Consider the following 27,085-nt stretch of genomic DNA (forward strand, 5'->3'; position numbering starts at 1 on the left):
CCCTGAGAAATGCCTAGATTGCCCCTTCAGAATTGCCCTAAATGTCATCACTTATTCCCGACTTTCCCCAGTATTGCATCAAATGGTTACATTTAAGATGAATAAAAGATGACTTACAATTTAATAGTAATATTTTTAGCCTTATTTCATTATAAGCATTGAAGGTGAGGGAACTGATGATTATTGACTTTTTTAGTGTTTAAATGTTTATAGTTTTTTCTTTTTAAATGAAAAAAAGTGAATAAAGTGCTTAGTAATGCTACCCATTATATATCAACTCTCCCGATTGGGTCATGGGGAAATGGCAAAGGTGCTGGCAGAGGGCAAGCAAGGGACAACAGGGAGATGGACACCAGAATATCACTAGAAACCATAAAAGGTGCTGGCCCCTCTAAGGCCTGTTGCTTTACAAATACGTCCCCAAAGTAGCCACCAAAAGAAAATTCCGTTGCACTTCAAGATCCCCCATACAGTTAAAAGTCAAGTTTTATTTCTGATTGAACCTGAATAGCTCCAGGGCAGAGTTTGATCCCAGCTCATGTTCAGTGGTGAGGAAGTCACAGAGCCAGCCATAAGTTCCCATGAAACAACATGCTGTGAAGTGAGGGGAATTGCTGCAATTATTCTTCAAAGGCTCCTGGTGGAATCACACTTGCTAAGTCTCTCTATGAAAAAAAAAATACAGGTTTCCACCTAAAGCACAAGTTTCATAAAAACTCACTGGAGCAAGATTATGAGAAAAATGGAGATAAGACTCAACTACAGTATGTATAGGTGCCTTGAAAAATGTCTTATTTCTATTCTTCTGATTAACTGGGCTTCTTTTTTTTTTATCGTAGTGCTTATTTTGATACGAAATAGTGTAGTTATTCAGTAGGTATCTGGCATCTGTTCTGTATTTATGAGAATTTGTAATTACCTTTAGGAATTTGAAACCAAAATTAATAACTGGGTTTACACACACATTTGTGTCTTCTCTGCCTCCAACTCTCCAATGATTACACAGATGTATGGGACCACATTGAGAAATGTCCCTCACAGAAGCCATATGAAGACTAAGCTCTGAAGCTATCACTGAAGTTGGCACTGAATAGGGTGTATCCTTGTAAATGGAATCCATTTGAGAGGAACCAGTGGGGATATCTGAAGAGAAATCCTGGAGCTCACTCTCCTTGGAGAAGTCATTTAATCCCTTTTCTTCCTATTTGCTCTAAAAAGAAAGCAAATGATACCATCCCCTTCCCTCATCCTGTTTTCGCTTCCTGAGTCTTTCCTTGCCACTTGGCATAATAGCCAACAACAGAATTGATTCCGAAAAGAGAAACTTGGATATATTTGCTGTGACAGGAGTTCTGTTTCCATTTCTGCTAGCTGACAAACCCCGAGTGTTTATCTGTCATCACTAAATTCTGTAAAATGCTGAGTGGTTGTCAATGAGGTCACACCTTTTTTTCCTTAGCCTAATGGCATATTTATTTAAGTCAAGTCCATATTAGGGAACTGTAAAGCAAATAGACTTTTATAGAATAGCAGATAATTTTTATTACTAAAGACTTTATTCAAGCAGAATGCTAAGTAAACACAATTTTGATGTGCTAAAAGGGATTGTAGCCAACTTCTTACCATCCTTTGCCTTTTATACTTGTTTTCCCACACATGATTTCATTTGATCCTTGCAGCAACCTTGAGATACTTCATATACTTGTTATTCCAATTTCACAGCTAAGAAAACTGAGTCTCGGAGAAGTTAAAGTAGTTTTCCGAAGATGACAATTCTAAGGGGCAAACCTGTATTTAAATCTAAGTTTTCTGACTCCAGGACTTATTTTCCTTTCATTATGTCTTACTCCATTCAACTAAATACATAAATCATTACATTAGGGACAGACCATTAAAACAACAAACATTTTGCTGTTTTTAAAAAGCTATTAGCAGCTACATAGGCCTCTGAAGTCTGGCAACCTCAGCAAAAGAGCAGACAGATGCAGAGCCAAGACATTTCGTAACTAAAATCCCCAGTGTGTTAACTCCTGAACTTGACCCTTCCAATTATAAAGCCTCGCAGTTGTTTTGATTAATTTATCCCATGTAATTATTTAGGGAAATGTAAATCCTCAGTCATCAAGTAAATATCCACTCCCTAGATTCTATAATTAACACTTTATGATACTTGCTTTATTACATATCTACCTGTGTTATCTCTCTGTCCAACCAGCAATCCATATTATTTTCCTAAACCTGCAGACATCAGCAAACTTTACTTGTAAACAATTCAGCATATATAGTATTAACTGAGTTCAATATTGGATTTTATTTCCTTTTTTAAGTAAAATTTGCATGTAATCAAATGCAAATCTTAAGTGTACCATTCAATACATTTTGCCAAATGTATACACCCATGTAACTAAATCTCCACCTAGATATAGAGTATCACCCTTACCCCAGAAAGTTTACTTATGCTCCTTCTCAGCCAGTTCCCCATCACTGTTCTAATATTTGCCATCCGTTTTACCTGTTCTAGAGCCTCATATGAATGAAATAATGCAGTATTTATTCTTTTGTGTAAGGATTTTCTCATTCAAGATAATGCTTTTGTGATTAATCTATGTTGTTTTGAGGATCAGGAGTTAGCTTCGTTTAATTGTTGAGTATTATTTTATTGTAGAAGTGTACTAATTTCTTTAACCATTTTTCTCTTGACAGACACCTGGGCTGTTTCCAGTTTGGGATTAATCTAAGTAAAATACAATGAATATTCTTGTAGAACTCTATTTGTGAATATGTTTCTATTTCTCTTGGCCAAATACCTAGAAGTGGACATGCAAGGTCATAGGATGGGTGTATGTTTAGCTTTATAAGAAACTTCCAGAACTTTTTTCAAAGGTGTTGTAGACCATTTAATTCCCACCAAAAATGTATGAGCATTTCTGTTGCTCCACATCACCACCACCATTAGGCATTATGAGTCTTTTTACAGTTAGCCATTCTGGCAGGCCTTTATCATATTACTTTTTGAACTATAAAATAAGAATATTAACAATAGAGAGAGTTTCCATTATCAAGAGGCAACTTAGGCAAAGTCTGTATTCATGTCATCTTCCTCCTACAGCAGTTCAGGTTTCCTAAGCCATATGATTTAGTCATTAAATCCTGATCTGTAAGGAGTTGGTTGAAAGCAGATTTATAATTTGGTTATTATTTTAAGTGGTTTTGGATTCAACTTGAGCTCTAAAGCACTGAAATTTTGTTGAATTTAATTCTTGGGGTTTTTTCTATTAATACTAAGGCTTTGAAATTAATCAAAATGATTAGCTTAGCTCTTGACTTACACTCAATAGAAAAATAAATAATCATAATCTAATCACTAACTCATAAAACATATTTGACTGAATTAAATGAATCACCCTCAGGGTGACTCTCATAGACCTAAACTCCGATTAACTAGAGTGAATTGTGTTAGACTAAACATAAGTAATGTGGTAAAGTTGCCTCTAAGTTAAGTTGCTTCCAGTTCCTGTAAGAATTACACAGGTCCAATTTCATTTTAATGTAAATGTTTCCTTAGGTCTTGTAATTTATTCCTAGGAAGTTTCAAGCTTTTATTGCTATTTTCTTAGCTCTTCTTTCACTCTCCATGATTCAACTCTTACTCATTTGTTATTAAAATAACGCAAATGCTCTTAATATTTCTCGAAAATGTATTTCAGTTCACTGCTTATAACATCAGACATATTATAACTCGTTTGACAAATTGTGTTTCAATGAACTTTCAGTAATCACTAATGGTGATAAATATTAAAACTCTAAAGAGGGATAAATAAATTGTACAAGGCCTGAGGTTAATGTAACTTAGTCTAGGCATCATGAAACTCTTAACATAAAAGATACCTTAGCTTTTCCACTCTTCTTTAAATACTTCCTTTCTTTTGCTATATTGCAGTTTCCCTAGACATTAAAAGATAACATATGAGTGTATATACGACTTTGTTACCCAGAAAATTTATGATGCAACTTTAGCATCAATTAATTTTTTTAGGCAGGTTGGATTTCTGGTGGCACCTATTCAGTTCCTTCTTGCAACATTTTTGAGGGGTCCAGTTTCCAGAATCTCTGTGGGTTAGAGGCATATGGGAGATGGCACCCAAATAAATGTTTTGAATTAGGCATTTTAATCTGTTTTGACTTGCCTTTTCCCAGAAGCACCTAATACATGCTTTACCTCTCTTTTTCTAGCTGTAAAATAATAAAAAAAAATACTGGTTCTTAAAATATGTTAATATGGTAGTCATTTGTTTAAATTACATAAAATGTCATCCATATATGAAGTTTGCATATTTTTGAAACTAAGCCACGAGGCACATATTTTACACTTCTGAAAATAAGAACGTTCCATGGCTTGGATGCTACTGTACTGGCTAATTGTCCCACTCATAAAATGTGCAATACATACAACAGATTTTTTTGTTTTTTTTTTTAAATCTGCATATGAGTGTTCAGCATCATATACACTAAAATTGAAATGATACAGAAAAAATTATCGTGGCCCCTAAGCAAGGATGACATGCAAATTTGTGCAGTATTTTATATTCTTCAAAGTTACAGTTCGATAAAAGGAGTAAGTTCTGGTGTTCTATTGCACAGTAAGTAGGGTGACTATAGTTAACCATAATGTATTTTATATTTCAAAATAGCTAGAAGAGAGTATTCTGAATGTTCTCACCACAAAGAAATGATAAATATTTGAGGTAATGGATCTGACAACTACTCTGATTTGATCATTATACAATACACACATGTATCAAAACATGACATTATATACCATAGTATGCACAATTACTATGTATCCATTAAAAATAAAATAAAATTAAAAAAAAATCTGCCTGTGAGCCACCAAGGCCAATGTTATCTGTAGGTGAAAATAGGCAGCTGATGTTGGGATGATGAACCAACATAGAAAAGACCTGTCTGCCTTAAAATATTTTCCCTTTGCCCTTCTTGTAGGTTAAGACATTATCTTCATATTCTGCTCTGAAAATTAATGTATTAGTAGATAATATACAAGGATCAATTTTTATTACATGAACCATTAATGCCCATTATCTGTTCAGAATCTAGCAGGTCCATGAGGGAATAGGACACAGTCAGAGACATTTTGACAGGCTGAAGATGATATGAAATAATCAGAGGTGTGTGTGTGTATGTGTGTGTGTGTGCGTGTCTGGGTATGTCTGAGTGGGGTGGGATGGGAGAAACTCCAGGTGGTAGGAGGACAGCTTGAGGGTGGAAGGCAACTATGGGAGGATACTCTGAAAAAAAACCTGATGCTTTCCCCAGAGATACATTTGTTTCCAATGTTGACCTAGGGTGTCACCATGAGACACAAATGAAAAAATTACATCTTTAATTTTCAGATAAAGCCAAATTTTGCATGAAAGCTCTTTTGAGATACTTTATTCTGTCTGACACAGGAAAGGCGTGCAGGCATCACTGATGCTGAGGCTAAGAATTTTGCATTTTCTTGTGTTATATAAGCCATATGGTTAGATCAACTCTTGCTCATCTATTGAAAATGAAAACTAATTATCATTGTAAAGTGCTGTGTACACACAAATTCTCTTTACTGTGATTCCAGAACTTGAAGCCACTATTTTTATCTGATAATTACCTCCCAATATTTTGCCACTGACCCACATTACAAAGAAATCAAATACAATTGCTTTATTTAAAAATCAGATTTCATTGCATTTTAAATTAATAGGGATAGCAGTAAACTTAACTCATTAAGACATTTGATAGAGTTCACTTTTAGTTTTTCTTTTATTTCTAATCTCTCTCTAAACTTTATCCCTTTTATTTGATTTACTTTATTCAACAAGTTAGTCGCATAAAATAGAGTATTATTTTATCAACAACTAATTTTTCTCTCCTTAAACAAAAACAAAAGTGATCGCTTCCCGTTTTATCATATTCACATTTATATATGTTTTATCATATTTAATAAAGACACAAGGACTTTAGAATAAATTTTAGATCATAAGTTCAGTGTATATAGCTTTAGATTGTTAAGCATAATTAACAATTTTATTACTTTTCTTTTTTCATAAAATTTTTATTTTTTCATTAAAAAACATTTGGTCTTTCATAAATTAGCCATAGCAAACAATAAAGGAAGACCCTTTAGACCGAGACAAAAAATCTTGATAAAAATAATTTGTAAATTGCTCTCTAATCATATTATACTAGGGCCCTAATATTAAAGAGCTGACTTACAACTGGTAATTGAATTGCTCTTGTCAGTTTCTCTAAAAACAAGTCTTTTTAATCTCTTCTTGCAGGCTAGGAGATTCTTATGGTTTAAATATATTTTGGAATTTGTTCCAACAGCTAAATTGAAGATGTCTGATATTTTCAATTATGTAAAGCATTTATGATTTTAAGCTCCCAGCAGAACTCTGCTGCTGAAGGGGAAAAAAAATTAAGAACTGTTAGTCAGAAAGACACTTATATAAGAACTGTCACATTGGTCATTGGTTTGAAAGCAGGAAGTCCTATATTTTAGGATCAAGGCTTTAAGGAATCTTTATTGAGCATTTTTCCCTCTCAGAGCTGAGACAAATGGCTGATGAGTGAAATCTGAGAATGTTCACAGCTTTTCTCTTTCATTCTCTTGCAGCCCAGAAGATGGTGAGATCCATCCAGAAATCTGTCGGCTTTACATCCAGCTGCAGTGCTGCTTAGAAATGTATACCACAGAGATGCTAAAATCCATATGTCTGCTGGGGTCTCTTCAGTTTCATCGAAAAGGTATCTATATTTAATATTGCCAAAAACACTGAGGAATGTTGAACAAAAGCTAATCTTTGACAAAGTGCCCATATATACCATATGCCTACCTATATGCAATTAGAATGAATTTAAATGTTCAGGAAATGTTTGCTATATAAATTAATAAGAAGTCTGTATCAGTACTATGTAAGTGTATAAGAACACTAATTGTTTTGAGCAAAAATTAGGGTAGCAACAGTTCTCAAATTTATTATTTTAGCTGTTGTGAACATGACTTGTGTTAGATTTAGCATAAACAGCAAAACATGTACTGATTTTACTAGGGGAGAAAATGCTATCCAAGAGTGCTATTTTCCTAAATGAATTAAGTTGCAAGAAGACGAATTACATAGTGTCCCAAAGATTTAAAAATAGAGGGAACTCCATAAATAACAAGGAGGTTAGTAATAGATAACCTCATTTTCTGGCTTAAACCATAAAGGAAATATATTGGCTCAAAGGACTGTACTCTCCAGAGGTAGTCATGGCTTCAGCACGATTTCACCAGACTTCCAACTCCAATTCTAAATGATGCTCTGCCTTCTGGGTGTTGGCTTTATCCTCAAGCTGGCTTCCCTCACATTAGCTAACTGCAACAATTGTAGTCATCACATCTGCACCCCACACAGTCCATTATGGGAGAGAACTTCTCCCGACTACAGAGCAAAAGTTCTGAGCTTCATTCTGATTGGACCAGGCCTATGCCTAAACCAATCACTGTAGATAGACGGGAGGAATTCCACTGACTGGTTAAGGCAATCAAGGCCTATTCCTGGAGCTAGGGGGTGGAGTCATCCCCACCAACCAGTGGATATTCTGTGATAGGAAAGGGTGGGATGGGAAGGATGCCAGGTAGGAAGCCAAAAGTATCCATCACCAGAGGATTCAACCTGTATTTTCTTTATTAATTCACTGAACAATAATTTACTGGGAACTTCTAGAATACAGTGTTTTTGTGCTTAAGCTCAGGAGAATGGTAGAGGATGAGCTGTGCATAGAAGATAATCCTTGCCTATGATTTAAATTGAGAGATAGAAAAGGCCAGAGAACTTAGAAATACTCAGGGAAAATCTTAGGGTTCTGAAGCTAGGGTTCAGTTAGGGAAGGAAAAAGAGCGATATTTCATATGAAAAAAGAAGCATTTAAAGAAAATATTTGAAATCAAATGAACGTTTCAGTTTGGAGGGAACTAAAGGACATGAAGTAGTTGTAAAAACCGAATCTTGTGCATACATGTCTGTATGCACACAGGTGGACTAAAAACAAGACTCTGCTACATTGCTCCAGAGACAGAACATTTTTCCCAATATGTGCATATTAGGTCTTTCTCTGTTTGCCTTCTGAAGGCTGATCTTGCAAGGGTTTCTATCTTTACTTCTGTTATTAATATAAGAGAGATTAGCTCCTTGATATTCCTAATACCTGATCAGAAAATTGAATACTCAGACATACTCATGACATCCAAAGTGATGTCATTGGCCTGATGTCTCTCTCTCCCTCTCTCTCTCTCTGACACACACACTCACACACACACACACAAACATGTACATGCATTCACACATAAACACACATACAGAGTAGTATTTTCATTGTTTTTAATGAATGAATAGACAACGGATAGGTAGTTTTATTCCCAGGTCTGCATTAGCTGCACCTGCAGTATTTTATGCCCTGTTGCCACTGGAATTTTCTTTGCTGATGACATGTCCTAACACCTGGTGATCTCTACTCCCACTCCTGCTCTAGCTCCCCAATTTGCCACCTGGTCTCCTTTTGCCATCCACTCCTTCTTTTTGTCTTTTCACAACTGATTTTTTTAAAAAGCAACAATTCTTCTCTGCTAGCTCTCTCTTAATAACTAAAAGGAATTTCTCCATCCAGACTGCTTCCTCATTGCATTTGGTCATTTCACACAAATGAAAAGGAGTCACCTCTTAACTGAGAGCTCGTTTGGTCTTCACTGCCTCTTGTCTTCACTGTCAGCTTCTGCTCTGCTTCCTTCTCTGCCTATTTTTAAAAATAATTAGATAAACTGCTGCCCCCTGCTCTAGTGCCTAAACTCCCTTGTACAACTTGTAAAAAGAAAATACCTAACAGTATCTTTGATTTCTTCCCCATGTAGGATTAAGTGTCCACTTGGATTTCTATCTTCTAAAATCATTGTTAAAGTGTAATCCTTAGAAAATCTGCATCAAAATTATCCAGGATGCTGGATAAACATGCAGATGCCTGGATCCTATCCAAGGACCTACTGAATTCAAATCTCTGAGGGCACACCAGGTGATCCTGAAACACAATGAGGATTAAGAACTGCCCCTGTACCCTTTAAGACCAAAAACCATAAATCACACCCCATCCTCCATATGAATAAAAGGAAAAACTTCCAAGCCCTTACCATGCCATTCTGCTTTGCTACTGTCTACTCCCCTAATTGTACATTTTCATTGTGGCTTTATGCATTCTTCTTTCTCCCCCATGCTGATGAAAAGCAAATACAAAAGGGATAGGTGCCTCAGATGAGTGTGAGCTGTGTGATGGCTCATACAGTGCGCTGTCTCCAGGAACTGGGGATGTAACCACTGAAATAGGCAGTGTTTCTCAAAGTGCAGCCCCTGAACTAATAGCATCATGTCCAAATCATTTATTAGAATTGCAAATTCTTAGTCCTCACCCCAGACGTACTGAATCAGAAACGCCTCTAAAGCTACTTTTTTAACTGCTGGCAAAAAATAAAAGAACAAGTCACTGGGATATTTCTTCAACTGAATATGTGTGTAACCCCCTGATCACATCTGTAGCCAAGAAACCATAATTCTTTGCTCTTTTTGGAAGTATGCATGTACCCTACACTCCTGGCAAGTCTCTTGTGTTTCCAGAATGCAAGTTCAAGAACTAGCTGTCCTATAGACTGTTACCTTTCTCTTGGTACCAGTAGAGTTAAAGCAATGAGGAGGAGGAGACTGCTTTATTGGTGAGAAATTCTTAATTAATTTAGGAGTAAAGAAAATAGCAACATGTAGGCTTATGAAATATATTGAAGGTGGAGATAAGTCACTAGCAGTAAGCATGAAGAAAAATATCATTAAACCAGAGGAAAAAAAATGCTAGCAAACATATGAATGAAAATATATACTAGACAATTTTCCTGAAAAAATCTGGAATGACAAAATATTAGCTTATAGGGAGGGATGATTACATTAAAGAAATCATTTTTAAATTTTTTAGTTACATATTTGTATGATACAGTCTTTCTATTTCTTTATTCTCACCATTAATTTCTTTATTATGACTAAGAGATTAACACTATGTTAACACTTTGGACTTCTGGTTTGTTTCTATTGTGTGCTAATTCATATTCCTGCCATCAAGATAGCATAGAAAATGTCAGCAGATGTCACTAGGTTTTGTTCTTTCTTTGATATCATTGGAAACTATAGAATAACCTGTCTGCCCAGGAACCTGTAGTTAGTACAGAAGTGTATGACTCTTAGGAGACCGTGGCTAAAAGAATAAGAATACTTGGCTCCAGTGACCATGAATAGCCAGAAATGAGTTGAGGAAGAGATAGGTCCATAGACCACAACCCAAGAGTATTAAACTACAACAGAAGAGTTAGACAAATTAAGAGACATAACACATGTCTTGCAACCCTTGAAGCTTGGAGCCCCGACTCATAAAAGTAGACAGAGAGGCCAGGGGCGGTGGCTCACATCTGTAATTCTAGCACTTTGGGAGGCCAAGGTGGGTGGATTGCCTGAGCTCAAAAGTTCAAGACCAGCCTGGGGAACACGGAGAAACCCCGTCTCTACTAAAAATACAGAAAGTTAGCCAGGCATGGCGGCATGCGCCTGTAATCCCAGCTACGCAGGAAGCTGAGACAGGAGAATTGCTTGAACCCGGGAGCCAGAGGTTGCAGTGAGCCGAGATGGCACCATTGCACTCTGGCCTGGGTGACAGAGTGAGACTCTGTCTCAAAAAAAAAAAAAAAAAAAGGCAGAGAGGAGTCAGGAAGCCTTACTACCATTGAAGAGAAAGGCAGACAAATGCTTCATGCTTCATCTTCATAAAAGCAAGAAATGGGGAAGGAAGGCTATGCTAATGTGACTTAAGGCCTTGAGTCAAAATGCATGATTCAGGAAAAATATGTATAGACGCGAAATGAGCAGTCAATTAAGAATTGAAATGTAGGTGATTCCAAATTTCAGGCAAGGTGGTGGAGGTAGCAGGAGAAAGCATGGATCAAGAAATTAGTCTCCTTTCCCCAGAATTGATATAAATTCATATAAATATATACATATATAAAATATAAATATACATATATTTATTTAATTTCATGTCATATTTTAGCAAAAAGGACCATTTATTCAATAGAAAGAGGTCTGCTTACTGAGATTGAAGATGCCAGACTAGTTTTTACATGATAATATACTCTTAACCAAACAGTGGTACCTCTGGTGAGGCCTCAGGCTGGGGATTGAGCCTGTCTGGATGACCTCACTAAATACATTCCTTTGAGAAGTCAAATAGTTCCCAGAGTTTTAGGGGAATTATGGCTCACATTCTAATCTGTAACACTTGAAATCTCTTTCTGCATAGAATCTCTGTCTGGTTTATTTCTTTGAATCCTATAATAAAAACTGGAGGCCAGGCACAGTGGATCATACCTGCAATCCTAGCACTGTGGGAGGCTGAGGCAGGAGGATCACTTGAGCCCAGGAATTTCAGACCAGCCTGGGCAACGTGGTGAGAGCCTGTCTCTATAAAAAATACAAAAATTAGCCAGGTGTGGTGATGTGTGCCTGTAGTCCCAGCTGCTTGGGAGGCTGAAGTAGTAGGATTGCTTGAGGTGGGATGCAGAGGCTGTAGTGAGCCAAGATCACGCCACTGCACTCCAGACTGGGTGACACAGCAAGACCCCATCTCAAAATATAAATAAAATAAAATAAAATAAAAACTGGTCTTTTAATCCTTTGTGCAAGCTACACTCTTTTCCCTCTGTGTGAGTGCCAAAAGTTTGCCATTCCCCTCTTCTTCAGCATTTCTTTTCCATCAAGGAAAAAAAAGGGATTGCAACTGAGTCACTAAATTTGGCTCTATATGAGAGACTCTAGTCAATTTTTCATTAGGATGAGATACTGAAACCAAACTGTTTCACATTCACCTATACATTTAATTTGTTTTTATGTCTATCCACCTCCCTGGCTGCCATCAGAAGTTCAGATAGAATTGTGTATCTCACTTAGTTTTACTATTGTATTGAGTAGTCATGACACGAGTTTACTCTTTGGAGAGAGGGGACACACAAGGTCACTGCAGGGGTTAAGAATATAGTTTCTTTCTGGGGAAAAACAAGTCTCAAATAACTCTAAAGCTCCTGCAGTAATCTTGAATCTAGTAATGAAGATTTTCCTTCTCCCCCAATTAAGCAACTTATAACTATCTTTCTAGTCCTTAACAATACCTTCAGTGGATTTTCATGTTTATATCATGCACCATGCTTCTAAATTTTTGCTGTCTCATACATCTGATTGGTACAATCTACTTCGAAATCCTTTACACTTTGCAAGATCATCCTATTGCCAAAGAAATGAAGAAAAATAATACTAAAGTGATTTTCTTTCTTTACAGCCAATAAAATGAAAGCAAATTACAGTAAAGTGAGGTAAAATCCACATATAATAAAGGCTACTGAGTTAGGTAGAGAATGGCTCTGAAAAACTGTGTTTGTTTTAAGAAGATGACAGATGGGAATAATTTTAGTCATCTTGTAGTTTCATATTCTAACACTTTAAGTTGTAGATTGAAAAATCACTTGACAAAGTCTAATTTCTATGTTTATGGTGAAAAATAGTTGTTCTCACTTCTTCACAGTTAGTTAGGTAGGAAATCTTTTCCCATTACTGAGTCCATGTATCACAGTGACCATTAATGCCTGTTTTCTGCCACCAGATGAAAAGCGATTTCATTCACTTTGTTGGCAGAAAGTGGAGCCAGGTTGCTAAAGGAACTGAATGATCCTGCCATTTTGACCATGGCTTTCCTCTCTCTTGCTTTCTTTTCCCCATTCAAACAGTTACGGCAACAGCCCCATTCTGAAAAGAGCAGAGATGACAAAAAAACTCCAGTCCAGCTCCCCTTCACATGTGAACTTGCCCTTTCCATCTTTGTTCTCATTTTACCTTGTTCTGCCAGTGGTCCTCTCTGACTCTGCTTGTCCTCTCTGCCATAGCTTACAGCAAAATTGTCCCCAGGTCCTCTGAGGGTACCCCATCCTCCCTTCTTCCCCCTAAGATAAGATGGGTTCTTCCCTAAAATGTGCTACCATGGTAAATACAGAGATAAAAATATATAGAGGAGATTTAATCACAAAAGGAAAAAAATAGAGAAATGTTAAAAGTCGAAAAATCTTAATTCAGAATCTTCCGGGAACTAAGAGCTCAAGAAGCACTAATGAGAAATTAATGAACCATCTTCTAGCAAAATACAGGATGAACTCAAGATGAAGAATAAAATAGGAGCAGTAAAAACTCCAGCGTATTCAGCATCATATTAAGAAATGTAAAGGAGGTGATCCACACCAATAAAAGAAGCCAGCAACATAAAGACAGAAATAGAATATAGCTGCCTTATCTCCTAATGTAATGAGGCAATCAATACGAAAATAGAACAATGGATTAGAAGAAATAAAGCAGAATAAATCTTAGACTATGATTCAGATTCTAAGTGGAAACATGCAGTCATTCTTTGAAGAAATATTTATTGAGTATCTGTCATATGTAAGGCACTGTTCTGGGTGGTGAGAGACTGTAATGATTAAGACTGAAGAGGTAGGCCAGACGCAGTGGCTCATGCCTGTAATCCCAGTACTTTGGGAGGCTGAGGCAGGCAGATCTCTTGCGGTCAGGAGTTTCAGACCAGCCTGGCCGACATGGTGAAACCCCCATATCTAGTAAAAAAACAAAAATTAGCTGGATGTGGTGGCAGGCACCTGTAATCCCAGCTACTCAGGATGCTGAGGCAGAAGAACTGCTTGAACCCAGGAGGCGGAGGTTGCAGTGAATGGAGATTGTGCCACTGCACTTCAGCCTGGGTGACAGAGCAAGACACTATCTCCCAAAAAAAGAAAAAGACTGAAGAAGTTTTATTTCTTATGAAATATATATTTTAATGCAGAGGGAGAGAGGAGAGAGAGAGACAGAGCAGAGGTAGGGGAGGGAGAAGAAAGAGAGAAGGGGGAAAGAAAGAATAGAAATAAACAACTTTTCTAAAAGTCCCAAATACTAATAAGTACAATCCAAATAACTGAAATAGAATGGATGATGATGTAATAGAAAGTGACTGGGTGGCTACTTTGGAAGGGGCAGTCAAAGTTCTCCAAGGAGATAAAATTTAATCTGAGACCTGAACAACAAGAAGGAAACAATTTCATAAACATTGATATTACCAATGACCAGAACATACATGTAGTGTTTGAAGAATATAAAAATAACCAACTTCTGAAACCCGAGGATAATATAAAGGCTTCTTCTATTCTATCTCCATGTCTTCATATGGATACTATTTTTCACCTTTAGTCAACGAAGATGTTGGCTGAAGAACAGGATAATAGCAGGCCGGGTGGTGTGGCTCACACCTGTAATCCCAGCACTTTGAGAGGCCGAGGTGGGTCAATCACCTGAGGTCAGGAATTTGAGACCAGCCTGGTCAACATGGCAAAACTCCTTTCTCTAGTAAAAATACAAAAGTTAGCCAGGCATGGTGGTACACACCTATAATCCTAGCTTCTCGGGAGGCTGAGGCAGGAGAATCATTTGAACCCAGGAGGTGGGGGTTGCAGTGAGCCGAGATTGTGCCATTGCACTCCAGCCCGGGCAACAAGAGTGAAACTCTGTCTCAAAAAAAAAAAAAAAAAAAGAATAGGGTAATAGCAATAGCAATGATAGTAGCTTCCACTTACTGTGTACCTTCTACTTGCCAGATGCATTATACGTATGATCTCGTTTTATCCTCAAGTATATTTTCTCCATTTTACACATGAGGAACCCAAAGCTCACTGAGGTAAGTTGCCCAACATCATGGCACATTGGTCCCAAAGTTTGTGGTTATTCCCCCGCGTTAGACCATTCTTACTAAGCTATGTTGGAGAAGGGCAGGAGGACATATCAAATGGAGAAATAAAGGATAGTAGCACAGTTAGCTGAATTTTATCTTATTTAATGATTAGTGAGCATATTTCAAAACCCTGCTTAATAGCTAAAATCCATTGTATATTTAGTTTCTTACCAAAATAACACTAAGTTCAGAGAGTTACTTTCAAGGCTGGAGAGAATTTAAACTCCATAGGTCATCTTATTTACAAAATATTTTATATTGGGTGAAAGAGTTTAATTCTAAGAAACTATTATATACAGTAAAGGTAAATAAACAAAATGAAATATTCATGTGTTCCAAAAGGCACATGAGTTAGCCATGACATCCAGTATGGAAAAGTCTGAATTAATTAACTCTAGAGTAAATACATCTTGTACATTGTGCTGCTGTATGTTAGGGGCTGGAAAGGGAGCAATCAGAGCCCCACGGGACATCCTTTAAATGTATCTTCTATTGCTTGCTCTTCTCTTGTGTTCCAAGGGGGCTCTGTGCTTCTTACATGGCTACTTGGCACTACCATGAAGGCTGCTACTCTGGGGGCTGTGATGGGACAGCAGTGCCACAAGGAGCCCAGAGGCCATAGGGCAGTAGGGGAAGGGGATGGTTTTCTATCTCTTCTGAATTGGAAAATGTTTATCTCCCAGTGCATGGGAAGAATGGAGCTCTGGCTGCGGTGTAATTATTATTTTTTGCCATGTGTTTTATGGCCCTAAGAATATCTTCTTACTGTCATGTGGAAAAACCTTTGAAACTACTTTTTAATAAGGGTAAATGACTAACTGAATTAATATAATTTATTTCTAGTTAAGTTATGTACTTTTTAGAAACACAAGAGAATAAGAGTGGATTACTTAAAAAAACAGCCTGCATTTCCCCAGTCCTTTTCACAGTGATGGAGTTAAAAAGCACCTAGCAATTATGAAAATGTGTAAGAGTTAGTATAACTGTTGGGATAAGCATCCATGAATCTGACGTAAGCCATGTTCATTTTGTTGTTCACATTCAGTCAGCATGAAAACTATCCTGAAAGCCTGTTCTGTGCATAGTATCATAGCAGGTAATGTGTCAGGAGCACAAAAGATGTAGGAAATTTACTCCTGCCACCAAGGAAGTGATAGGGCAGTGATACAGTATCATCCCAGAGAAGACTGGTTTATTTTGTTTTGATTCCTGGAGAAATTCGCTCAAATAGTTAAACTCATTCTACTGAACACTAGAGACCAAACTAAGGATGTCCAAAAAGACACTATCTATGGCAGTGCCTCCCATTGTCACTGGCAGGCTGAAGACAGGCAGGAAAGCAACAAGGAATGGAAAGGGAAAAGAAAAAGAAAAGAAGAATGGGGGAAACACAACTGGGAGAGAAAGGATGGGAGAAATAAGAGATGAGAAGGAAAGAGGTCTCTAGAGTGGGTGTGATAAAGGACTCCCAGCCCATTCCTCTGGTGCCTGTGCTGAGGACTTCTGAAGCTGAGAGTGCTCTATTGCACCCCTGAGACTGCCCCATAGTCAGATGTGTTTTTGTTTCTCCTGAATGACCAGCAATTTCTCACGAATGTAAGAATAACCAGCCTTCCAATTTGTTATGTGCTTCATGGGTGGTTTCCCTTAAATTTTCCTCAAACATGCCTATTATATTATCCATAAACAAACTAAAAATACATGGAAATCCCCAAGGAGCTGAAGGCTAAAAGCTTTGCAAGACTCTAAGGAAAGTGGCCAAGTTTTTGATGTCCTAGTTCTAAACAGTGATTCAACCAGCATGGTATGATTTTAAGGTGCTCTAAGGGTTCTCTTCCTCCCCTGCCCCCTCCCCTCCTGAGAAAATATTTGTTCACTGAGGCCTGAAATTGATTTTTCAGGGGATGGAATTTTTCATTTCATAATAAGAAATGATTTCAAATGTACATCAACTCCCTTGGGCAAAGCAAAACATTGACTTGAAGTCACCATTTGGAAGCACATGTTGACCTCTTTTCCAAGAAGAGGGCAGAGAGCCCACCTGATATGTGAAAACAAGTGCTCAGTTCTGAGGATAACCTGTCAAAGCGGGGGATGCTGGGGATAAAGAACTCAAATTGGCCACTTTCCAGGTTTGGATGACTCTGCTGCCTCAAGTGGCTCAGAAGAATATCTATGAACTGACCCTGCGAACCTCTTCAGTCTCATATCTCACCAGTAATCTCCACCTCACCTACCCTTATAACCCAACTCGAGCCATCTTGAACTACTTTGAGGAACATCAACTTGCAGGTTCCTTCCAGTTTTTTCCTCTGCCTGGGACATATGACCCATCCTACCTCACCCTAGCCCTGTCCCTTTCACTTGGCCCATCCCTATACTTTTTTGGGGTCATAACTTAGATAACTTATGAAGGTCATAACTTTCTTCAGATTTTTCTTACCCTCCAAGTCATAATTTATGAAGGTCATAACTTTCTTCAGAAAGATTTTCCTCACCCTCCAAGCCTGGGCCAATGCCCACTTAATGTGTCCCTCAAGAATTTCCATGATACTAATAATGGCACATATTACATTGAGAGGTGGTTGCCTGGTTTCTTACCAGTTGTCCTCTCTAGACTTTGATCACCATGAGTATGTTCACTGTTGTATCCCCAGCACCTAGCAGAGTGCCTGGAGCAGAGTAAAGTTTCAATTAATGGTTATTGAATAAGTGAATGAATTGCTTTCATTCTGTATCTATTGTCAAAAGTAAGAGAGTATAATTAGAGGAAAAGTTTATTCAGAGATGTTGGACTGAACTTATGCATATATTTTCCTTCCTGGTGAAAATCCACTGAAATAAAGAAAAAACATAAAATACAAGGAATAAATCCATATTAGTTCCTGTATTTGTCAGCATAGGGTAACTACTGTATGAGATAACACCAAATCTCAATGGATTAGAACAATAAAATTCATTATTCACTAATGGCACAGTGCAATGCCAGAGCTAGGTAGAGTGGGCAGTGTCGCTCTTTCCATTCTCTGCATTCATCAAATGGTCAATGGGGGGACAAGGAAATCCTGGGGGATCCTACAGGAGGACTTTTAGAGGCCAGTGTGGAAGAGGCATACATCATTCCTGCTTAGAGTCCATGGGCCATAGCTCTGTCACACAGCCATTTCTAGTAGTAAGAGTAAAAGAAAATAGAGGATAACAAACACAAAACAGTCTCCCACAACCTTGAAAAACAAGGAAGGATGACTTCAACAAACTAGAAATGTTGAGAAATCTGTCAAAGCTAGAAAGCAATTGGGATTAGATTGGTGAAAATAAATGAACTGAGGAAACCCTAGCAGATAAGAAACTCAAGAAGAAATTCAAGCAGGAGAAATTTTCTGTGAAAATGAGATCAATTCCAGAGATTCTTCAAACTCAGAGTCAACAAATGCAAATCATGGGAAAGATTGCTGGAATTGCTGTCAGGAAAATTCATGTTTGAAATTGTATTAAGGAAAAGCTGGGCTACCCCACACTGAGCAGCAGGACTATCAGTGCTTGCCCCAGGAGGACACCTAGTGTGAGTGTCAGGACTGGGCAGCAAAGCAGAAAAGAGTATAAAATCAATCTGAGCCTCCACAAGGACAGCTGCAGAAGAAAAAGAAAGTGAGCACATGACTACAGTGCTTTTTCCAGACTAAATTGCTCAATATATTTCACTGGTGTTGGAGTTGTAAACAGGAAACTTAGATCAGGCACGGGGCCAAAACCAGGCAGGATACCCAGGTACCCTCATTGGAGATGGGAAACTCTCGCATCTCCAATGCAAGAAGAAGAAATGCTTTACACACATATCATCCAGCCACACACCCTGCCCCTTCTCCATCATCACCAGAAGAAGGACATTGTTATAATAATGGGCAGACAGAGGTCCTGAAAAACAAATTTGAATAGACATTCAGGAATGACAAGATTTTTAAGAAAAACAAACACTATAAAAAGAAAATAAAATACAACAAATGACTAACACTTGAACAAATTTTAAAAGTGATAAAAATTTAAAATATATGTGATCAATATATGCAAAGAGATTTATGAGTGCAAATTCATAAAACAATTTTTGTCTTTAACATAAAGGAAGCAGCCAGATTTGTTGGAAGTAAAAATGTTATCAATCAAATAAAAATAGATGGGTTAATTAGTGTTGGGAGACAATTCTCCATTGGTCTCTCACATTCGGCACATCTTGCAAAATAAGGCACTGACTGTCCTTTGTTTTACCCTAACTTTTCAAGGATGTTTATTTAGGAAATGCCTTGGAAAACAGAAACAGTGTTTCTTCCAGAGCAAGGCATGCTTACTATTCAGGACAATGAAAATGCTTCCCTCTTCAGCAAAGGGCAGACATTCTTATAAAAGACATAGCATCCCTAAGCTCAGGGTTCTCCACTCCTGTCACACAGCCCAGTGTGTGTGTAGGTACTGTTTGGCCCTTTTGCACCTCACTGTGGGAATTAGGACTCAAAAAACCAGTACAAATGCTGATCCTCTGGCTATTGCTGTTCTGTGAGTAATAAATAACGTTTGTATCTGACCCAGAAATCTCATGTCTTCTTCCAGCATCCACGAAACTACAATAGCCTAATTTGCAAGCAAGGTGAAATCTCAGGGAGTTCAAGGCTGCAGTGAGCTATCATCATCACTGCCTTAAGCCTGGGAGACACAGTGAGACCCTGTCTCAAAAAAAAAAGAGTAAATGCTGTGCATAATCCTTAAATGGATCCCTCATTTTAAAAGAACTGATAAAGTATTTTATTGAAACCATTGGGGAAATTTAAATATAGACTATATATTAAATAATAGTATAGAATCAAATTGTATTGAACCATATTTAATCAAAGTTAAAAAAATTTGGTGCATCCCTAAGTATAGATAAAAGAGAAGAGAACAATGTCGTACTAGTTATTAGAAAAACTTAGTTTAAAAATGAATTTATATATCCAGCCAATTAGAATCTAAGTGTGAGCACCAAGGGAGAGAGAGAGAGCAGAAGAAGAAAATGTATTTTTGGTCACGCAAAAACTAAGAAATTTTGCATTCCACAGGTCTCCTCTGAAGTAATTAGTCAAGGATATGCTTCCAAAAATAAAAACTGAATTTGAGAAAGAGGAAGATATGTTTGAAATCCAAGAAAAGGTGGTATACAAAGAAATCAGGAGCCATAAATAAACAGCATTAGGGTATGAAACAGTTACAAGGGAAAACCATATTCAACTTTCTACTATTAAAAATGTTGTCAGTGGATGGTTTTCTAGGACGAATGAATTATCAAAATTAACTCAAGAAGAGAAAACATTTTAAATAAACCATTAAACCTAGACAATACTTAAAAAGTAATCAATGATTCATGCTTTAATAAAGATCAAAGTCTCACATGATAGTAATTTATAGTTTTATTTGCAGTGGATTCAAAAATTTCAGTGGAAAAAGTACACTGAAGGAGAACTTTCTCTACCAAATACTAAAAACATAATAATTAAAATGTCGTGGAATTGACACAAGGATAAATAAATAAATATAAAATAAAATAAAATAAAATAGCATATCCAGAAATAAACCCACATTTATGTGGGCACTTAATAAATTAGAAAGAGCAAAGTCAATAGAAAAGTCAGTAGATGGTGTTGGGGCAATTGGCTCTTCATTTGAGCTAAAAATTTAGATTCTTATATCATACCATACATGAAAGTAAATTACAGATGAATTATAGAACTGAACATTTCAAAGTTGTGCAAGTATTAGAAGAAAATATAGGCAAGACATAATACCAAAAGACATAAAAGAATAGATGAACAGCTTTGACTATACAAATTTAACTTTTGACAAAATACATTGCAAACAAAATTAAAAGACATAATAGAGTAAGAGATATAAACAGTATATATAGCAAACGATCAGTACCCATTATATGGAGAGAACCCCTACAAATCAATAAGAAAGGCAACCCATTGTTTAAATGGGAAATGATACAAGTAGAAAATGTAAAGAAGAAAGAAAGGTGATCAATTAAACATAGGAAAATAAATTTTTACCTGTGTAACAAACCTGAACCTGTACCCCTGAACTTAAATTTTTTTAAAAAAGTGGAAAACAAAAAAGAAAAGAAGTTTAACCTCAGTAGAAATAAAGTAAATGAAAAATAAAAGTGCAATGAGATTCTATTTCCCCCCCAATAGGTCAGCAAAAATTAAATGTTGATAATATGAAGTGCTGGGAAAGAGGTAGGGAAATGGGCCCTCTGGTTTATCACTGGTGGACGTAAAGTATAAATTAGCATAGCCTTTTCAGAGGCCAATTTGGCAATATATATTAAAACATAAAATGTGCATACATATACTTTGTCTCAGTATTCTGCCTCAAAGGATCTGTTTTATATAAATATTGGCATATTGTGGAAAAAGAGAAAAATTATAACATAAATTCCTTATTATGGAATACTGCCCATCCATTAGAAAGCATTCTATAAATTAAAATGCACTAACATGAAAATATCTCTAAGCCAGACTACAGTAGCAAAGCAGATTGTATAACATACATAGTATAATTACATTTTTTAATGCTGTATGTCTGTTGAGATCCTACTGTGTATAAGCCTTGGTCTTTGGTAGTAGACTTACAGAATTGAAGAAGACAGATATAATTAGTGACTTTACAGAGTTTATCTACAAAGTTTGGAGATGAGAGATGAATGTGGGGCTGGGGATGGCAAACAATAAACTAGTAACCAAATACATAAGCAAGATCATTTCTGATAGAGGACCTTTCTATGAAGGCAATAAACAGGTAATGTGGTGAAAAGGGATCCTAGCATAAAGTCCAGTACTATTGGTAAATGAGAGCAATTATACTTCACTTGCAGAGTAAACATGACACCACATACATTCTGGAATTGAAAACCTTTTAAATCCATAATGATCTTTTCTATCTTTTAAGGCATGTTAGCTAAGAAGATACTGTATCAAACTTCCACAGAGATTTTGTGAGCTCACAGAAACCCCTAACCTGAGGGCCAACGTTCATGGTTTCCATTCTGGTTCAGCTACTTTAGCAGAGTTAGATCTAAAAGTCACTGAAAATAGGAAAAGTAGGTTATTACCTCCCTTTACAAGCCCATAGGGCTGTTTCAGGATCTTTGAAATCCTTAAAATGATGCTTTACTTTGAAAAAGTTACGGAAAGGCATTTGTCTTATAAGTAGAATAATCATCACAGGTATTAAGTATAATCAAAAGTGCTGTCAACTAGATTCCATTTATGGCTTTGCATGTAAAAGGTACAATATGAGGGAGGTGGAGACAGGACTCCAACCAGGAATATCACATTTCCCACTGTCCTCCCTTGTCCCCATTGGGATAAAAGCTTCAGGCTCTATAGTTTGGACCACAGGACAGGGAATAATATGGCCCCAAAGCCCATGAACCAGATAATTATGGTGAATCTTCTTCCCCTCCTCCTCTTTGATGCCCAAACCATACTCCATTCCCCAAGGCATTTCCAATCCACAGGAGTGTAACAGAAGCCTTCAGGTTTTGAAAAGCAGAAGACTGTTTTGGGGAGCCCTCTTTTTGCCCCCTCCCCTTAGCTACCCCTGCTCAGACTCACATCCTAAGGCTGACCCTGCCTAGAGATATGTGGCTGGTAGACTCACTGCAGTTGCTATACTCTGCCAGGAGGCAAAATGCAAATGCTTTTAAGAGGTCAATGCCCTCCAACTGTGAAATGGTAATGTGCTAAATTATGTGCTTAATTAACATCCCCCCAAGAGCATACCATAAAATTGGAAAAACAATTCCTCAGGCAAGTCCCATCATCCAGGATCAATGTGCATAAAGCACACAAGAAAGGATCAAAATTTCTCCTCAGTAAACTTGTACATGTGCTCTAGCTGAATGTTCAGAGGTTGATTCCTACTATAGGTTGGTGAAAGGCATACAACCAATTAATTGCTTTGCTCTTTCTCCTTGTGCTATTACCACATGGGTTAGAAACTGCAGGATGAGATTTTTGCTACTTCCCTCTAGCAGGAATCCAAGGAAAAAACTTCCTGTTAGATTTTACCATGAGCAGCCATCCTCTTCACAAGTTTATGTGTTTCATTTTTTTGTTAGTTTTCTTGTTAATGCAAAATAATCACACCAGGATTAGGAAAACTGAGCTAAGAGGTAAGGTGATATAGCCACTACCTCAAGAATATTCAATGATACAGGCTGTAAGAGTTGCTTAACAACTAGTCTGGAGTCATATCTACATGATAAAAATAAAACTGGATAAAGGAAGAAAAAACTATATATAATAGTTACCCTTTTTCCATACTACATAATGTTATACAACAGCTTTGTAATTATTTGTATAATGTTTTTGTTGTTTAACTCCAGCACTGTAAGCTCCTGAGACGCTTTCTTTCATCTCTTCATCTCTAGCATCAATCCCAGTGCTGGTAGCTGACACTCAAGATATATTTGTAAATAAATGAATGAATGAGTGAGTGAATGAACAAATGACTAAGCCAGGTTTAAAATTCAGTTCTCGGGTCTCATTGACCATTTCCATGGTATAGGATACCCCCTGTGAATGCACAGATTTTCAAGAAAGAATAAAACATATTCAGAGATTATGCCTAGGCCATAGATCACAACTTTCTATGTAATTTCATATAAATTTATGGCTGAACCAGTTTGAAGATTTGTTTCTAGAAAGTACTGATTTATTCACTTGAGGTCAATCATGGTAAATACAAGTCTTAGTGGGTACGCAGTGCACTGCTGTGGACGGCTACCTAGTACATGGTTTTCACATTTGAGTTGATGGTGCTTTATGGTCTCGGCAGTGTAAGGCTGAATCAAGGTCGGGCTCTCTTCTCATAGAAGGATGTGCTGAAGGAGACTGGAGAGCCAAGGAATTGGAAGGCAGCTGTGTGATCCCTGCTGCAAGCTGAGAGGGCCAGTGTTTAGAATCAGAGAAAACAGCAGGGGTTCTCATTCTTTCCGCTGGGTGTCACCTGCTCCTGGCCCTTTTACCTGCCCCTGCATCTAAGCACTAAAAGCCAGTAGATTTCACAAGCTAACTTCCTCCTCCTGAGCTAACTTAATCTAATTCACTAAGAATGGGATATAAAACACTAATACTCTATCAAAGACAGAGGCCTTAATTTTATCTTGATCTTTAGGTTGCATTGACCTCAAGCTGTCTTTCCAGAATGTTGTGAAGACATGCCATACACACACACGAATACACACACTCATAAGTGTATATATAATTATTTTATTACTCAGAAAGCTGTTAGGGCTAATGGAGCATTTGACTCAAAGCATAGCCAACCTTTGCACTGACATCCTGTGTATAGAACCTGCATTTATAATTTCTTATTCCTCTTCTCTTTACCAACACCCTCCCTCTCTTAGGAAAGGAACCTGGTGGGGGAACCAAGAGTTTGGATTGCAAAATTGAGGAGAGTGCTGAAACACCTGCCCTAGAAGACTCCTCATCATCCCCCGTAGATAGTCAGCAACATTCCTGGCAGGTTTCCACAGACATTGAGAACACTGAAAGGTAAGTGGGAAGTTACCCTGAATAGACTGCCAATCCTCCTCCCGCTAATGCTCTTAGGAGCCACAGAGAGACAAGGTTTTCTAGTTCAGACTCAGAAACAGTGCTTTCTTTGGTGTGCCAGAGGAGCAGAGTGCTGGCAGGGACCCTGAAGACTGCCTAATCTGCAGACAAGAAAACTGAGACAAGAGAGGGTAAGCAGTCCAAATCCTGCAGAGGAACACTAGCAGCACCCACAGTAGGCTCAGGCTCCCAGGCCTCTGCTTCTCCCACTCCAACACATTGTATCTCTGTGGAAAATGAGAACAGTGTGCTGCCTTGGAGGGAAGAAAGTCTACATGCTGTCACAGTTCACCTACTGGGCTGGTGCCCAAAATTCCCATTTGTTTAAGGGAGAAAATCCAAAATTACACAAAGATGCCTCCAGTAGAGTCTCCGATTTCAGGTATATGGAACAGCCTGCTTAGCTGCCATTCGGAGGCTAAGCATTTTGTCCATTTCACAAAAGGCTTTTCCCAGGGACCCCCTTCTCTTACTCTCCATAAGGTGGCTGGTGGCCCCTCAGTGGTCAAAGCAAGTTAATGCATTGTCTTAACTTCAGTAGCTCACTTCTAGAGAGGCAGTTTCTTTCCTCAAAAGAAGAGATTCTACAGTAATTTTGTTTCATTTCAGAAAAGAGAGTAATAATAATACTATAATAAATACCATGTCCCATCTAGATGCTAAAAATGACATTCTGTGAGGCAGTAAGATAGAGCTCTTGTTTATTTGCCTTTACACTGATATCTGTGCCCTTTGCTACTAATGTCCCCAGAGCTGGCACCAAGCAGCTAAATGAATACTGGGCAGTTCCACTGAGTGTTCTGTGTGTATGAGGTTGAGTCACTGACAAGATAATGAACATTTTATTTTTTTTATTTTTAGAAATATAACACACAATGGCATTTATAGCCATTGTGGTTCTACTTTCAGATTGTAATATAATTCTAAAGCTAATTACCAAATTTCTATGTTTATAGAAAATTGGAGCATGTGGTAATTATGTGCTATTAATAAAACTTGGATTTTGTATAAGCTTGGAATGCAACAATTCAAACAATAAAGCTGTTTGGCACAGTTTGATTGCACTATAGACAAATGATGAGGGAGTGATTTATCTTAATTTATAAAATAGAAAATTCTTAGCTCTGTTCCCAGGAAAAAAAAATATCTGCTGAAATGCCATATCAGGGCATAAACCATCAGTGAAGCCATTTTCCTTTGCAGACCTTGGACAGCAGCTGTATCTAAGCCTTATAAGCTTATAAGAAGGGATGGTGGTAAGAGTAGGATAGTTATGGCCCACAGTGTTGGCAATGGTTCAGTTCAGCCTGAAAGCCCAGATTCTGGTCAAAGGAGATGGAAGTAGGCACAGTGGACCTGGTCTGGGATGTGGCTAACTCAGTTCTCCTTGGCTCTCTGCCTTGAGAGATAACGGGTTTCAAACTGGGCTATGCAGTTAAGTCATCATGAGGGAATGTTTAAAATACTGATCGCTCGGTGCCACTGTAAGCCAACTGAATCAGACTCTGTTGGGGCGGGACCTGGGCTTAAGGTGATTCTCCTGTGCACAGCCAAGGTGGAGAATTGGTGCTTTATTAGAGGAGACCTTGCCTCAATCCCCCATGTTGCATTCCTAGCCCTTTCTCACCCATTCCATCTGCCTTTGAAATCTTAAACGAAAACAGACTGCTTTGCATTTCTGGACGTGGGGCCCTGCTTCCTTTTTCCTGCCCTCCTCTCTCACCTGATCAGCATGCCACGCATAGACACATCCTCACACCTCACACCCATGGGAGTGGATTTAGAATGGTTTTTTTTTTTTTTTTTTTTTTTTGAGACAGTCTCGCATTGTCATCTAGGCTGTAGTGCAGTGGCACGATCGTGGCTCACTGCAATCTCCACCTCCTGGGTTCAAGCAATTCTCCTGCCTCAGCCTCCCGAGTAGCTGGGACTACAGGTGTGCACCACCATGCCCAGCTAATTTTTTTTTGTATTTTCAGTAGAGACGGGAGTTCACCATGTTGGTCAGGATGGTCTCGATCTCCTGACCTCATGATCCACCCACCTCGGGCTCCCAAAGTGCTGGGATTACAGGCGTGAGCCACCGCACCCAGCCAGAATATTTTTACAGGTATATTTCTGCAGATCCTCAAGGCTGCTTTCCCTTTTTTTTTTTTTTCCCAATCACTTATTACTGAGACTTGAGTTACTCTTCACATATCAGTCAATACTTGAAAAGGAGCCCCCATGAGGTCTCCAGAATTACCCTAAGAAAGTGGTCCTCAAACCATGCTCAACAGAACAGTAGTGTTTTGTGAAGTGGACTGAGGGGTTTCATACCTAAAATTAAATGGTGACTGTCTTTCCTCAAATGCCAGAAGAAAAATAAATGGGTACAATTTCTTCAACTTTAGGATATTCTTCCCCACAAAACTTTCCTAAACCCATGGTTCCTGCCAGTGCTTACCTATCCTCAGTTAATTAAAAGATGCATCTGCTTTTGTACCAAATTATGCTCA

General features: G+C 37.9%; 1 protein-coding gene and 1 non-coding gene across 3 annotated transcripts in view; both read left to right on the forward strand.

Annotated features, from left to right (window-relative positions):
• The window catches only part of RGS7BP (regulator of G protein signaling 7 binding protein), a 109,154-nt gene that overhangs the window by 64,664 nt on the left and 17,405 nt on the right, over nt 1-27,085 (forward strand). For both annotated transcript variants that reach the window (XM_012462282.2, XM_021673197.2), the window contains exons 3-4: nt 6,674-6,804; nt 24,380-24,527. In XM_012462282.2, the coding sequence (XP_012317705.1) occupies nt 6,674-6,804; nt 24,380-24,527 (279 nt within the window). The remainder of the gene's footprint in view (nt 1-6,673; nt 6,805-24,379; nt 24,528-27,085) is intronic.
• LOC135274974 (U6 spliceosomal RNA) lies at nt 4,486-4,591 on the forward strand. Its single transcript, XR_010342713.1, has one exon. It is a non-coding gene; the product is annotated as a U6 spliceosomal RNA (small nuclear RNA).

Source organism: Aotus nancymaae, unplaced genomic scaffold (assembly GCF_030222135.1).
Source record: "Aotus nancymaae isolate 86718 unplaced genomic scaffold, 86718_ANA_hifiasm-v0.15.2.pri h1tg000014l, whole genome shotgun sequence".
Taxonomy (NCBI): domain Eukaryota; kingdom Metazoa; phylum Chordata; class Mammalia; order Primates; family Aotidae; genus Aotus; species Aotus nancymaae.